The sequence below is a fragment of the Echiichthys vipera genome, assembly GCF_963691815.1.
Source record: "Echiichthys vipera genome assembly, chromosome: X".
Lineage (NCBI taxonomy): Eukaryota > Metazoa > Chordata > Actinopteri > Perciformes > Trachinidae > Echiichthys > Echiichthys vipera.
In genome coordinates, this window is record NC_139825.1 from 36,217,342 (window position 1) to 36,233,519 (window position 16,178).

The following is a 16,178-nucleotide window of genomic DNA, read 5'->3' on the forward strand; positions in this document are numbered from 1 at the left end:
GCGTCTTGTCCGACTGTTTTTGAATATTTTCATGCAACCAAATCTGCAGTAAACGCTCCACCTCCGCATCACACCAACGTGAACCTTTCGCCGCCATCGTTTTAAATGACTGCGAATGGACCGTCCTTCTTTTTTTTTATGTCTGAACAGGCGCACATAAATTAACGTCAGAACCGCCGTAGGCCTCGCGCTCGTACACGTGCACATGCTCGTGCGCATACTCGTGCTCGTACATGTGCAAACGTGCTTTACAAAAGACCACCTCTCTCAAACAGACCAGTGTGAGTGCAACCTTACCACTCCTAAGCGCGGTACGGTTGCACTCACACTGGTCAAACGAACTAGACTTTAGCCATGAAACGTGCTTGGGCACGGTACGGATGGACAGTGCGAGTGCGCCCTAAATGTAAATGCTTACCATTTCTAATGCACAATATAGATTCAGAAACAATTCAGACATACATTTTCAAGATAAAAGAAACACAGAGGGAAGCTTTCTTCTGGTATCACAGTTTACCCATACATAGCAGTTGCTTGTGTAGTTTTTCCATTCTCAGGTGAGGGGAAAATAGTGATATTCCCTCTTTAATTTGAAGTGTTTAGGGTGGTTATGTATCACATTAAACATTAAGAAGTCGTTTTTTCCTTTCCATAACAAGATATTAACATGCTGTGTTTTTATGACAGGTATAGCGCTCAGCGCCCTCTCCATGTACCTGGGAGAGATTTCGCCGAGACATATCCGAGGTTCCATTGGCCAGTTCAACTCCATCCTGATATGCTTGGGAGTGTTTACGGGACAAGTGCTGGGGCTGCCCGAGATGCTGGGTCAGGTCAGTGATGTTAGAGACTGTAGACTGTAGAAAACATAGGGAAATAATATCTTTGATGTTACCTTTCTTACATTTCTGATGATATTTTGAAGCCTGGAGTTTAAATTAAGCTTTGTGGAGTCTTTTCTATCACTGGAGTCAGAAAATCCAAATTAGGACGATAAAGTGGAGCAGATGAAAAGATTGTAGAAACAATTTATTGATTTTATATGGCATGGATGACTTTAATAAATAGATGTACACACATCTCCAAGCCAAAGAGGGCAGGTGTTGAGCCAAAGGTGAGCAAATCAAACTACAGAAAATAATGGCTCTGAAACTGCATGGCTCTTATAATCACATCTGTTTATTGCACCAAGGTGGAGGTTTCAGACAGAACACTGCTTTTCTTTAGACAAACTTGAACAATGCATGTCACCCAACGTCTCCAGACTCCTTTTATCCTCATTTCTCTTCAGGGAGCGCATGTATGTGAGTGTGTGTGTGAGAGTTTATATGTTTGTGTGTGCTGGACACACACTGTTTTTTGTAACATTTCATCTTGTCTTAGACAAATAACCAAGTACAGTTGCTTTTGACTGAAATTGCTTTGAGGATCATCGGCCACTAAAATCTCATACGTCCATGTTGGGGCTGTGGCAGGTTTGTGACTGGCTCACGCTCCTTGTGGCTGGAAAGTCAGGAACTGGCTTGGAAAATTATCTTGTAAATGTGTAGCCGACTGGTGACACCCGCAAGTGCCCATGTGTAGAAATCAGTTGCAATGGTTTATCTCTCCACCAGATAGAGCAATAATTATGGACGCTGGATCGATTTATTGTAACGGGTTTGGTTGGGACCCAATAGCAGCACAAATACAGGCAGGTATCGTTGGTAACAAACTTTATTGGCTTGGTGCAGGGAATAATCAGAGTCACGCCGCTGCAGGTAGCCACAGAGGAGACTTGAGTTACACTCACTCTGAAGAGCTGAACCAGGTAACCACCAGTTAGCCACAGGAGCCGACAGGCAGAATCCAGAAGGGGACAGGCGAGGATCGTGGTCAGGGACGGAAGGCTGAGGTGGTTTCCAGGAGATCGGTCAGGCAGGATAGTCAGAGGCAGGCTGGGTCGAAACCGGGAGATCAGGCAGAGTAACGCTGGAGAGTCTGGTGCAAGCATCGAGAACAATCTGGCAATGAGTGAGTGTGGAGTTGGGGCTTAAATACAGCCAGAGCAGAGAGCACAGGTGAGTGGAGTTGGGTTGATGAGAGGGGTGTGTCTGATTGGCAGATTGAAGCAGGTGCAGAGGCAGAGATGACTGTGACAGAACCCCTCCCTTAAGGGGCGACTCCTGGCGACCCAAACAAACCAATGCAGAGCCGGGTGGGTGGAGGGGGTCCGGAGGAGGGTTAATATTCGTCAGAGACGTCCACCTCCATCCCCTCATCCCTGACTGTAGGGAATGCGTCATCTGCATCCGAGGGTGGGTTATCGGACTCATCATCCAATTGTTCACATCGATGGAGTGGCTGGGAAGGTGGAGTCCGTGGTCTGGGGATGTAACTGCTTCTGGCGGGTTGATCGGGGTGACGCTGATGAAAGTCCCTGACAAGGTGGCGATCCAATATGTGTCTGGCAGGAACCCAGGATCTCTCCTCGGGGCCGTATCCCTCCCAATCCACCAGGTATTGGAAGCCCCTCCCACGTCGGCGGGACTGCAGGAGACGACGGACCGTGTAGGTGAGGCCTCCGTCAATGAAACGAGGAGGTGGAGGAGGTGGGATGGCGGGGACCAGGGCACTCTCTCGGGCCGGTTTGATTCTGGAGACGTGGAAGGTGGGATGAACACGCATAGATCTGGGGAGTTTGAGTCTCACCGCTGCGGGATTGATGATCTTGATCACCTCGAAGGGACCAATGAAGCGAGGAGCCAGCTTCTTTGACTCCACCCTCAGGGGAAGGGAACGGGTGGAGAGCCAAACCCTTTGACCAAGCTGATATTCTGGAGCCTGGGAGCGGTGGCGGTTAGAGGCAGAGGCATAGCGTCCAGCGGCTTTGAGGAGGGCAGCTCGAGCTCGGATCCAGGTCCTGCGGCAGCGGTGGATGAAGGCCTGGACGGACGGACAAGAAGTCTCTCTCTCCAGGGTCGGGAACAGAGGTGGTTGGTAGCCATAGAAGCACTGGAAGGGAGAGAGGCCTGTGGCGGAACTGGTCAGGGTGTTGTGCGAGTATTCCACCCACAGGAGCTGTTCGGACCAAGATGAGGGGGATTGGGATGACATGCAACGGAGTGCCGTCTCCATCTCCTGATTTTTGCGTTCCGTCTGACCGTTAGACTGGGGATGGTATCCTGATGAGAGACTGACAGTGGCCCCCAGGAGTGAGCAGAATTCTCTCCAGAAAACAGAGGCGAACTGGGGGCCCCGATCAGAAACCACGTCTACTGGGATGCCATGGAGGCGGACAACATGTTTAAGCAACAGTCTTGCAGTCCCTTTGGCAGAAGGGAGTTTGGGCAGGGGCACAAAGTGGGCCATCTTGCTGAACCGGTCCACCACCGTCAAAATGGTGGTGTTGCCGTTGGACGGTGGTAGACCGGTGACGAAGTCCACGGAGATGTGTGACCATGGACGATGAGGTATCGGTAGTGGGTGCAGAAGACCAGCAGGAGCTTGGAGTGTGGGTTTATGTTGGTTGCAGGTGGGGCAGGCGTTGACGAAGCTCAGTGTATCTTCAGCCAGAGTGGACCACCAGAAGCGACGCTGCACAACTTCCTTCGTCCACTGGATCCCAGGGTGACAGGTGAGGTTGGAGCTGTGAGCCCACTGGAGGACCTCGGACCGGAGGTCAGGTGGAACATACAGACATTCTGGTGGACAGGAACTGTGTCCAGGCTGGTCCTGGATGGCAGCTCTGACCCTCTCTTCCACCTCCCAGGTAAGTGTGGCGATGAGGCGTGAAGCTGGGAGAATGGTTTCAGGCTCTCGAGCCTCCTTCTCCTCCTCCTGAAACTGCCGAGACAAGGCATCAGGTTTGACGTTGCGGGACCCCGGGCCGATATGAGAGGGAGAAGTTGAATCTGGTGAGGAAGAGAGACCACCGGGCCTGGCTGGAGTTCAGTCTCTTGGCTGACTGGATGTACTCCAGGTTCTTGTGGTCCGTCCACACCAGGAACGGCAGTTTGGTCCCCTCTAACCAGTGACGCCACTCCTCCAGAGCCAACTTCACTGCTAGTAGCTCCCTGTTACCAATATCATAGTTTCTTTCGGCCGGGGTCAACCACCTGGAGAAGAAGGCACAGGGGTGAAGCTTCTGGTCGATGGCGGCCCTCTGAGACAGGACAGCCCCTACTCCCACGTCGGAGGCGTCCACCTCAACCACGAATTGTCGTTCTGTGTCAGGCATTACGAGGATGGGGGCTGTTGTAAAACGTGTCTTCAGGGACAGGAAAGCCTCATTGGCGGCCGAAGACCACTGGAAGGGCACCTTGGAGGAGGTGAGGGCTGTGAGAGGGGCTGCCACCGTGCTGTACCCTCTGATGAACCTCCGGTAAAAGTTGGCAAAGCCCGGAAATCGTTGAAGCTGCTTACGGGAGTCTGGAGTGGGCCAGGAGGTGACAGCAGAGACCTTGGCAGAGTCCATCTGGATGGTCCCCTTCCCTATGACGTACCCCAGGAAGGAGACGGACGTAGCGTGGAATTCACACTTCTCAGCCTTTACAAAGAGAGAATTCTCCAGAAGGCGTTGGAGAACCCTCTGGGCATGGTGGATGTGTTCGTCTATGGAACGGGAGAAGATCAGGATGTCGTCGAGGTAGACGAAGACAAACTTATTGAGCATGTCCCTGAGTACGTCGTTCACCAGGGCCTGGAAGACAGCAGGAGCATTTGTGAGGCCAAAAGGCATCACCAGGTACTCGTAGTGGCCGGTAGGGGTGTTGAATGCCGTCTTCAATTCGTCTCCCTCTCGGACCCGGACCAGGTGGTAGGCATTGCGTAGGTTGAGCTTTGTGAAGATGGTGGCTCCCTCCAGGAGCTCGAACGCTGAGGCGATGAGGGGCAGGGGATAACGGTTCTTCACCGTAATGTCATTTAGTCCTCGATTATCAATACAGGGGCGGAGCGTCTTGTCCTTCTTAGCCACAAAGAAGAAACCCGCCCCTGCTGGAGATGATGAGGGTCGGATGATGCCTGCGACCAATGAGTCATTGATGTAAGTGTCCATGGCTTCTCTCTCAGAGGCGGATATAGAGTACAGGCGACCCCTGGGTGGAACAGAACCAGGCTGGAGGTCGATGCCGCAGTCGTAGGGTCTATGCGGGGGAAGAGAGGTTGCCTTTGCTTTGCTGAAGACCTCTCGGAAGTCTAGGTATTCAGCGGGGACCCCCGACATATCTGGAGCAGGGCTGGAGCAGGTAGATGACTGAGGAGCGGTGGCTTGTTTAAGGCAGACTTGATGACACGTAGAACTCAAACCTAGGATCGCCCCCGTGGTCCAGTCAATGTGTGGATTATGGTGGGTGACAGTTCCCAGGAGGTGACCGTCCAGGGCATTGGCGGGAGCAGGAACTGGCAGGCGAATTCGACCAACGCCTAGCTGAAGTGCTAGGTTGTTATCGATGATGTTAGCGTCTGAACCAGAGTCTATGAGTGTGGCAAGAGTCTGAGAGCCTTGGGGTAGCAGTACTTGAACCTGGCACAGGGGACGTGAAGCGAAGGAGGGTTTAGAGGTGTGACTCACCAGGACCTCCTTCCTCACTGGTGAGCCTGATCTTTTACTGGACAGCTGGAAACGAAGTGTCCGGGCTGCCCACAGTAGAGGCAGAGGTTTCCTATGCGGCGCCTCTCTCTCTCTTGTGGGGTTAGGCTGGCCCGGCCAATCTGCATGGGTTCAGAATCCCTCCCCAGTGTGCTGGGGGGCGGAGTTAGTGACCTGGCAGGAGCTGGAGAACGAGGAGTCGGAAGCCCCTCCCCTCGTCCCTGACGTCTCTCTCGTTGTCTGGCTTGAATCCGTCTGTCCACACGGGAAGCCAGCTCGATGATATTGTTGAGAGAGGCAGGAAGGTCGTAGGACACCAGCTCATCTTTGATTTAGTCGGCCAGTCCAAGCAGGAAAGCGTCCACCTGAGCCGCCTGGTTTCACTCGCTCCGCCGAGCCCGGATGCGGAAGTCAATGGCGTAGTCAGTCACCGAGCAGCCTCCCTGTCTGAGACCCAGAAGACCCCCAGAAGCGTCGGGACCTCTGGATGCTACACCAAACACCTTGCGGAGCTCGGTGGAGAAGGCGTTGAAGGATAGGCAAGCAGGTGTGTGGCGTTCCCACTCGGCTGTTCCCCACAGCCGAGCGCGACCAGTCAGGTTATTTATCGTGAACGCCACCCTTGCTTCCTCGGAGGCGAAGGTGTGAGGTTGCAGAGCAAAGAGGATTGAACAGTTTGTGATGAATGGATTGCAACCCTCTGGATCCCCGGCATAGCGTTCTGGGACTCCCACTCGAGGCTCAAGGACGGGACCAGGATATACCGGAGCTGGATATACCGGAGCTTGTGGAGGAGGATGACTCGTGGGAGCTGCCAGAGGGATGGACTGGGCGAGTGTAATGGTGAGTTGTTGAACCTGGGCGGATAGCGTGGCTAGCGCTTGCTCTTGGTTAGCTGCTGCTACCTGAATGTTAGCCGTGGTGGAGGCTAACATCACCTCTTGGTGCTGGAGCTGGGTCTCCACCCGGTCTAGGCGAGCCAGTGGATCCGGGTTGTGCGCTGGGTCCACACTCATGGCCAGATTGTACTGTAACGGGTTTGGTTGGGACCCAATAGCAGCACAAATACAGGCAGGTATCGTTGGTAACAAACTTTATTGGCTTGGTGCAGGGAATAATCAGAGTCACGCCGCTGCAGGTAGCCACAGAGGAGACTTGAGTTACACTCACTCTGAAGAGCTGAACCAGGTAACCACCAGTTAGCCACAGGAGCCGACAGGCAGAATCCAGAAGGGGACAGGCGAGGATCGTGGTCAGGGACGGAAGGCTGAGGTGGTTTCCAGGAGATCGGTCAGGCAGGATAGTCAGAGGCAGGCTGGGTCGAAACCGGGAGATCAGGCAGAGTAACGCTGGAGAGTCTGGTGCAAGCATCGAGAACAATCTGGCAATGAGTGAGTGTGGAGTTGGGGCTTAAATACAGCCAGAGCAGAGAGCACAGGTGAGTGGAGTTGGGTTGATGAGAGGGGTGTGTCTGATTGGCAGATTGAAGCAGGTGCAGAGTGTGAGGCAGAGATGACTGTGACATTTATTGCGGCTAAAATCAGCTGTTCTTATAAAATTTGATCTGTATAAGGGAGTGGGCTCCCACATAGAGCTTTTTTATCATATCATGATGTACACAGATATGATTATGATGATTTCTCTGCGACGTAAGCATGACATTTTGAACATGATCAAAACGGGATGTGCCTCATTACCAGAATATCAATTTCCAAAGTGATTTTCTGTTCCTCGTGCGTAAAAGTGTCTCTGTTCACATTTTAGAGAATGTATTTTTTCCCCCATTAATGATGAAGCCTATTATTGCTACCCAACCCAGTTCATCAGTGACATTTATTTTGCTCAAACTGAATTCATTCACCCTCATTCTTCCACTCACTCCCTTTGCTTTCATTACACCCATTTACTGGCTCTGCCATTCTATTAAGGAGATATGCTACTCGACAAAGGTCTAATGATTATTTGTCATATATTTTATATAGAAAAGCTATCAATTTATAACAAAGTTCAAGAATTCTCCCACTCAATAATTCATCATGTGATTTTTAAGGGAGTCTGTGGACTTGTGGGGCTAAAGTGTACTGTGGACAGTTTAGATCAGATGTTCTCATGGAGAGGGCTCTGCTGTATCTCTGTTCCACTCAACCCGAACTCTTCTTTAGCATTACAGTATATCTTTTTGTTAACAGGTCTCCCTGCCCCCAATTTTTATGTCACAGACATCGTGAACCACAGAGGGTCTTAAAAGCTTTGCATTTTTACAGATGAAACAGCCCAAATATACAGAGGCTTTAAATCTGTCACAGTCAAACCCGTTATTTGGTGTCAGAGTTTTTTTTTTTTTTTACTTAAATATCATTGAGATGAAATGTAAAATCAGCAGAGATGGAAGAAGTATTCAGATCTTTTACTTCAGTAAAAGCACTCAGTCTACAGTGTCCTTGGTAAAGATGGGAATATAAAGGGATATATTAACAGTTAATAAAAAGGGCCCCAAGTGTACAGTCGGCTTATTTGGGTAATTTGGAGCCTGTGCCATCATTGTTAGCTGGCTTATGCTCCACCTCCCTGTCCTTGCCTGGCCTGTCCTGCCTCCTTTACATTTCTTCAATACGACCTGGGATGGCAAACGTGTCCTTCAATCATCACCTTAATTCTTGTTATTCCTGTAACCATGGCTCTCAAGTCTCATGCGTAAGCTTGCCTCAGCGACTTTCGATGAGGTCTCATGGATGAGAGGCAGACTTCTTCAACTCTACAGCTGCAGTCCAGCAGATCATTTAATTTTAACTTGACATCCAATTGTGAGCTTGTGCCTGAGAAAAAAAGGTGACTCCTCTACTCGCACTTAATGATTTCCCATCACTAGTAAGCAGTGAGCAAATTTGTAATGCGTGTCCCCCTCAGCCACTTGAGCAACAAAGTTTTCACCTTTTCACACTCCACATTGTTTCTATCTTTCCCTTGTTTCAATAAGATAGCAGCAGACCTCACACCTTGTTTATCCTAGAGGGAATGTTATCCATTCTGCCCCTTCTCACCTTATAGGCCACAAGTTGGCCTACTGCTGAGGCATTCGCATGACAGTCTTCATCTACACCCTTGATTATCTACGTGCTCAATTTCAGTTTATCTTTTATGGATGCAAACACACATTAGCCCATGGCACTTCTGCTTTGAAAGCCAAATTCCATTGAGTAATGTGAACAGAAAGCCAATGAGATAAAGCGCTTCTGGCATATTTTGTTGACTTTAGCTCACTGACTACTTCTGGCACTGTATTAATAAAACAATAACTGAATGCATTTCCTCTAAATTAACAGCATGCACTTCTATCTTTTGGCATATGTGTCTATTCAGAGAGTGTGAGGGTCTGATCTTTGGCATATTAATGTGACTTATTATCTGAGGGTGAATTGCATTGCTGTTGCTGTTGTTCTAGGGCTAGGCCAAATGTGTGTATTACTAAATACAACTAGTGGTTAGTTGATTGCTTCTCTGTTTTTGAGTCTTAAATATCACACAAAACTGTGGCTGCTGAGTACTGAAGTTTTAAATAGTGTTGTTAGGTGGTAACCTCCAGTGGCTGTAATAATTGTTGTCGGTGAAAACAAGAAAAGTACGGTGGTGTGTTATAATAGCCCCAAGCTCCACGTAAGGAAGAAGATTGGGGTGGTGCATGTGTCAAACAAACACAGGACTTTCACCAAGGAGACCAGTGTTCATGAGTGAAAGCAAAAGTCAACGGTGAGATTTTGTAACTAAACCAGCTTCCATCTGCGACGTAGTCGCATCCGTGCCTCATTTTGAACCAATACACGATCTTCTTCTTACCCAAACAATGTTTTTTTTATTGCCTAAGCCAAACTATGTAGTTTTTTGTTAAATAATAACATTAATGTTCAATAAAACAGACACGTGAGCATCATAGTCACGTCTTTCAAACTGCCACTGTGCAGCTGTCCCGTCGTTCTTAAAAGGTTTTCTGTCCACTTGGCCTCAACTCAAGAAATATCTGCATTCCCGCAAAACGCTGTATTACATGTCAGGCCTATATGTGGTGCTCTAACTGGGACAGAAGAGACTGAGAAATGCTGTCCAAATACTGGCGACATTCTCATTAAATCTGGCTTCTTTCCAAATCCTGGTGGCAATTTTTTTTTTGTCAAAAGTGACTAGAGACAAATCTAGCAACTGTTTCTGATGTTTTTTTGGTGTTTTGGAGACTCTGATGTGAAAGCACATATCATTCTGCAGTTACTGCCACACTTTTCAGACCTTCTTAGCAACTTTATTTATAAAAAGCGACTAGCGACAAATTTAGCGACTTATTTAGGCCCCTTTTACACGAACACGGTTATTTTTTTAAAAACAGTTTCCCTGCTGGAGAATTTGCTCGATTTTGAAAAACTCAACATTCAGTCAGTGCTTGGAGCTCAACAGCACATGCTTGGTTTTACTGGAGGTCTGTTATTGAATTAAGTGGCAAAGCACACTTTTTGCACAGATTTGAAAATAATAGAAATAGAATAGAAATAGTTTTGTTATGCAACTGACAGACAGTAAAGTAATACAAGTATTCAAAAGCTGTTGGGTTTAAGAAGATAGAATACTGTCGTACCAATCTGTTCTTCTTAATCGTGAATTATATGAATGCTTTGTACATTAACCACAGCAACAGGTGTTTCTGCGTACATACTAAGACAAGATGTCAATGGACTGTACAGCATTTGTCTGTCTGCATATGATAACACTTCAAGGTCACAAACAAGTATACTGCATCCACATCCTGTTTTGTTTGGGGCTTACATTTTGTACCGTAATGTACAGTATGTGCTTAACACAGTATTGCCAATTATAATAGTAATTGCTAAGTTATTCCAACAATGATGATTTAAGAGCAGCAAATACATTTTTAAACCAGGGAATTTTGGATGAATCTCCTTTTTAAATAATTTATATAGCTCATGTCTATACTGCATGAACAATTGACTACTGGTGTGATTAATATGTTATACAGTAAGCCTCTCCACTTCTTTACCATGATTTTCCTTTGCATCTAATTCAGTGATATGCATTTCGATTTCATGTTTCTTGCATTGGATTAAACATAAAAAACCTAAAACATAAACGCCACCTTTAAACCACTTGATTTTGATGTTCTGACCCTGAAAAAATAGAAAATACATTTTTTTCAAAGCCAATGTAGTCCACCCTACATCAATGTGCAATTTAATTTTCAAGTAAAGTAAAGAAGAAATCCTACCCGGAACCTGAAATATGCCTTGAGTTGTTAATCCCCTCATGTATGGTTTGATTTTCAAAGGATTTGACCGAATTCTCCCCTCCTATTTTCTTCCTCTGTCACTTTGCCCTGACATTTACACACAGGCATATTGTCCAAGCTTCTGCAAGGCTGGCACTCATTTTTAATTCATAAGTATTGGTTTGTCCCATCCATAATTTCGACCTGCAGACCACCTTAATAAATATCATATAGGGTCTTCACGCATCTACTGTTATGTATTCATGTCAGTCATCTAATGAGGTGACTGACATGAATACATAACAGTAGATGCGTGAAGACCCCATAGGTTATTTATAAAGGTGGTCTTCAGGGCGTGACCACGAGCATCACAGACATCTGTGACATATCCGATGATAATGCCACCACGGTGCCACCACGGTCTTTGCTAGCCTTTGGTTATGTGACCCAAACAGGTTTCCTCTCAGCTGCGGCATCTGTTAACGGAAGCTGGTCTATGGTGTCACTTTGTGGGGTGCAAAATTCTGATAAGCTTTGACAAATAATAATGACTATAACCTTCATGCTTAGCCGCTGACCTTCTCCTAGTAGGGAAAAATTGTTTATTCCAGCATTACAGCCAGGACAGGCTTTTAGCCAGTCTGTCACTGAACTCCCCAGGGACATGGAACTCATTAGCATGCCCCACACAGCGTACACCAGTAAGGTTAGATTCTGTGGCCATAATTGGCCTTTATCTATACTATATATCGCCCTCCACACATGCCTTTGGCTAAAGGGGGCTGTGTAAATGGACAAAAAATACATAGATTGTTATATGCCACTGTAGTGCAATTCATTTTAGATATTTGTCACTGGGTATCAGACAGTCAGGTATTGTGTTTGTACTTTATGTGTATGCTTTCGGCTCTTTGCAGTTGAACAATACCGTACGCAGGATTCTTTATATCCACACACAAGCAACCAGCAGAACAAGAGCAGCTGAGCATACATTGTTTTTGCAACATGACTCTTCATTGTGACGGCACTGTGCAAGTTGCACATGCAAATAATGAAGAGAAGCTAAAAAACTTTATTTCCGTCAAATTTAATTTCTGATAAACTTTCAGGTATTGCTGAAAAAAAAGGGAAAAAAGGTAATTGAGGTTAGAACAGTTGGCCTAGCACAAAGATTTAAAACAAGCAGCTGTACAGTGTGGTTTTATTTTTATTTTTTGCTGAAAACAGCCGTCTACTTTGGCGCTATTACAGCCCAGAAACATCAACCCAACACTAGTGGGGACAAAGTCTGACTGTTGAAGATTTATAACGTTAGTTAGCCAGTCAGCACAATAACAACACAACTTAATGTTGAAACAGCAAAATGTATTTGCCGTACCATATATAGAGTACAGTTTTCTGGACTTTCACAGGCTTTCACATTGACATTATGTCCATTATTTCGATAAAAATATTGATTATAGCCACTAAAGCCGCTTTAAGTCTATCTTCATTTTATGAGATTGGGGGGTTCTGTTCGGTCAGTAACTCCAACTCCAAAAAAATGTTTGTTTTTCAGGTGATGGATGGACTAAGGCATCATGATGATAAACACATTCTAAATGGAAAAGCCAAAGGATATTTTTTGCAGATCCCATTTAATACTTGCAGTAGTTTCAATTCAGTTGAAATGCCATGTGCATTCCTGGATTGATTCTAAATAAAAGCTCTTGTTTATACTTTACTTAGCCTACCATTTAAATTTAAATATGAGATAATCTGGAGGGTTTCCCCTGTGACCTTGGGATCCAACTAGCTAAGAGTGAGTGACAGCCAATTAAATCTCACTGCCCTCTATGGAAATAAAGATTTGCCTGTACCAAACATAATACAGATTCGTACAGAGCAGGGTCCTTTCTCACTTGAGGAATGATTTGACAGGCTAAAGTAATGAAGACTGACTCAACTCAGATTATAGTCGCTTGGATAATTGGACACATCACAGATGTGGGACACCTGGCATTTCTATTAACTCTATCTGAGAGGTAACCTGGACACACTAACCCCTTCACTGGCTTCGTGGGGGTCCTCCTGCAACAGCAGCCAGAGCTTGATAATATGCACATTCTCCTGTGTTTCGTTCCTCGTTCAGCTCAAGACAAAAAATATAGATGTTTCATCCTCCTCTTTTGTTCAGGCACAGGAAGACAATGTTCACCCTGCAGCCTAATGCATACTCAGAAAAGATAACTAAAAAGAAAAATTGCGAGGCCCATATAATACAGCCTGCTTTGTTTAGCTTAGTGTAAAGGAGTGTCACTCCAGGCCATAGTAGGGCTTTTTGAGCTGTGATGTTTTTCATCACTAGGGATGATAGGAACATGGCCCAGGAGGGAGACACAGCCTGGCTCACCCAGCTTGCCCTAGTTTAACAGCTTTTGGTAGACACCATAAGGCGTGCATTTAGTTTGCATTGTAGGGAGGGCTGAAAATGTGTGTGTGCATGTTTGTATGTATGAATGTGTGTATGTTTGGGTTCTGGCCTTCCTGTCATCCATTAACTAACCTGATAATTGTCACCCTGATGACATTAACCTGCTCATACCATGATCACTTTCCAAAGAAAAGGTAGTAAGGGGCCTCTGTCAAGTGAGGGAGACGCTAGATGTCAGGCTTTGTCCCAGCACTGTACAACCAGTAAACCAGACTAGTAAGTTAGTTAGTTTAATATAGTTGGGTAATTTGTAACTGATAAGACTCAATACACTGCAACAAACAATAAATAAAAAATATTTTAATTCCTTTCTTGCCAACAAAATCAAACAAATATACACAAAGCTATACAAGAACCAAACAGGACTGAAAAAAATGTAGGCTGAAGCCTTAACTTATTACACCTACTGGACCCTTTTGATATAAATAACGGCCATCTGCTTCCAGTAAGTCATACAAGGTAATACTAGAAAGTAACAGGAACTAAGTATTTATTATAAATCCCCAAAATCCCAAAGATATTTTGTGTACACGCTTATTAGCTAGGTGTCACCAGTCAAATTAAAAAATGGCACAGCACACACTATTATCTTGGAAGTGCAGTTAGAAGTGTCTTTTCTGGGTGCTTTTTGAGAACTTTCCTTTTGTCTTAGTTGTGGAGGTTTAGCAGCCAAAAAAAAGCTGTGAAATCTTTTTATGAATTTTCCTCCCAACTGCCCTGCAAAAGCATACAGACAAAGTTAGCAACTAGCTGGTAAACTTAAACAAGCATTTAGCTGCTAAAAAGCTAGATATTTCCTTAGGGAGATGGTGGAGTCCAAAGACAGAGCTAAAAGGAGAGTGAATATTTTACTTACATTTGTCATATGGACAGAGACACACAATGTTGCTCCATGTCTGCTGGTTTGCCAACTTGTTTATTATATTAACTTTATGGAGTGACAAAATCAATGTTGTGTTTACACTGTTTTGGCCAACAACCAATTCTAATAATATATAGCTTTAATTACAATCTCTAAATGAGTCGGACTGCTGAAATCTTCTCTGCACCAGAGTTAAAAGGTGCATTAAACTGTACAGTATGGCACATAATTCACATTTTGGTGGACAACTTATGAGTGTGTAGTTTAGGGGTGAACCTGAATAGTCGACTATTCGACAAAATGTGCAAAATGTGGTTATGATATAATGGATTATTCCATTCTGGCATTGGGGTAGCTGGTGTCTGATTTTACATATAGATGCTTTGTTGCTCCCAATAAACCATGATAAATAGCCTATTTGGGTATAAATATAAGCCTATTTATAAATACTGTTGCTAAAAATGTGAAAATAACTTGTGCTTTTAATCTCTCTCCTTAGTTTGCGGGATACCCCTCCCTCTCGTAGACTAAATTGTACGATTTAGGATCCGGCACCGTCAGAGTGCATCTGGGCTGGGCTTTAAAACGATCTGGGCACCAGAAATACAACAGTCTCCTACTGTTTAATCATCAGCATCATTTCATTCATTCAGTCATTATAGACGTTCAATCCGACACAGTCTGACAAAGCGCTGTGAGGGTGAAAGTGAAACTACAGTTATAAATATACCAATATACCATATATATATATTTTTCATGAGCAAAAAAAAACAACAACTGATTTGACGATTAGTCAACTATAGACAAGACGTGACTAATCAGATTCGACTATGAACATTTTTAGTCGGGGACACCCCTAGTGTTGTTAGTTTACAGCTGAATCCATCAGAGTCATTAAAGAAAGTTTAAACACACTTTTTAGAAAGTCTGATAATATTTTTTCCACCTAGTAAAGGTTAAGCAAGTGAATCCCCAGCAGACTTCTTCTGAGTTGAGGGCTGACATTCTCTCCCGTAAGAGAGTCTCTGCATAACTACAAATGCATAACTACAATCTCTACATAACCACAAATGTCTCCCTTCCACTCCTGCTTAAGTAAAATCACAAAGCATAGATCTGCCAAAACTATAAAGGCTGTGCATCCTATCAGCTTTGGGTAAAGCTTTTTATGAGGTATACACATACAGTATGTCTGTGTTTTTACAGTGTATGGCAGTCAGAGATATGGTGGGTGTGATGGTGGTGACCTTCATCACAGTCTCACACTTCCATTAGTATTGATAATAAGCCAAGGACGATTAGGACTATACTGTCAGATTTGGTTGTTAGTGATGCATTCAAGAAATGCTTTGTATCAAAGAGACATGCTGATAAACTAGAACATTTTTAAGTGAAAATGTGGTGCAGTGTATTTTCCAGGAATTATCATTTATAATCCATTTTTAAATTACTAAAGTGCTCTTTGCTGCTGCTGCTGTAGAAACACTTCAAAAAGATCATGTTCAATACCAGCTTCCATAAATCAAGCATATTTAGCCTCTGAAGCGTTTTGTGAAATAATCACATGGAACTGAGACATCCTAGATGACTCACTCGTGTTTGGCTGTTTGGCTTATTGACTCAATAACATAGTTGTGATACAGATACAAGAGACACAGTTCCCTGCGTTCCTAAGTTTGAAGATGTTTCGATCATATATTTTCACTGTATTGTCCTCTTAATCAGCTGATGATCTGGGAAACCAACCAACTGATTTTTTTCCCATAAGGCAGGAGTGCACTTGACTAAATTCTAATACAAAATTGGGGGGCCACTTCAAAACCGCCCCATGTTGTTAGCGTACTGTACATTAATCTACAGTGGCAGCCATAGGGAGAGTTACTTAACCGGAGTTGTTTTCCGATACTCTCCAATACCATGTAATTTAGCCTTGAAAAATGTACTTAAAGTAGTTCATTTATGTTTCTTTTTCCATTCTGACTCACTGTCAAACTTAAATCCTGAC

General features: G+C 45.0%; 1 protein-coding gene across 1 annotated transcript in view; it reads left to right on the forward strand.

The window, feature by feature from the left end:
• Positions 1-16,178, forward strand: part of slc2a9l2 (solute carrier family 2 member 9, like 2) — a gene marked incomplete at its 3' end in the record, with an annotated part of 127,137 nt that overhangs the window by 21,459 nt on the left and 89,500 nt on the right. Inside the window, exon 6 of the mRNA XM_083939221.1 lies at positions 688-833. Within this exon, the coding sequence (XP_083795347.1) occupies positions 688-833 (146 nt within the window). The remainder of the gene's footprint in view (positions 1-687; positions 834-16,178) is intronic.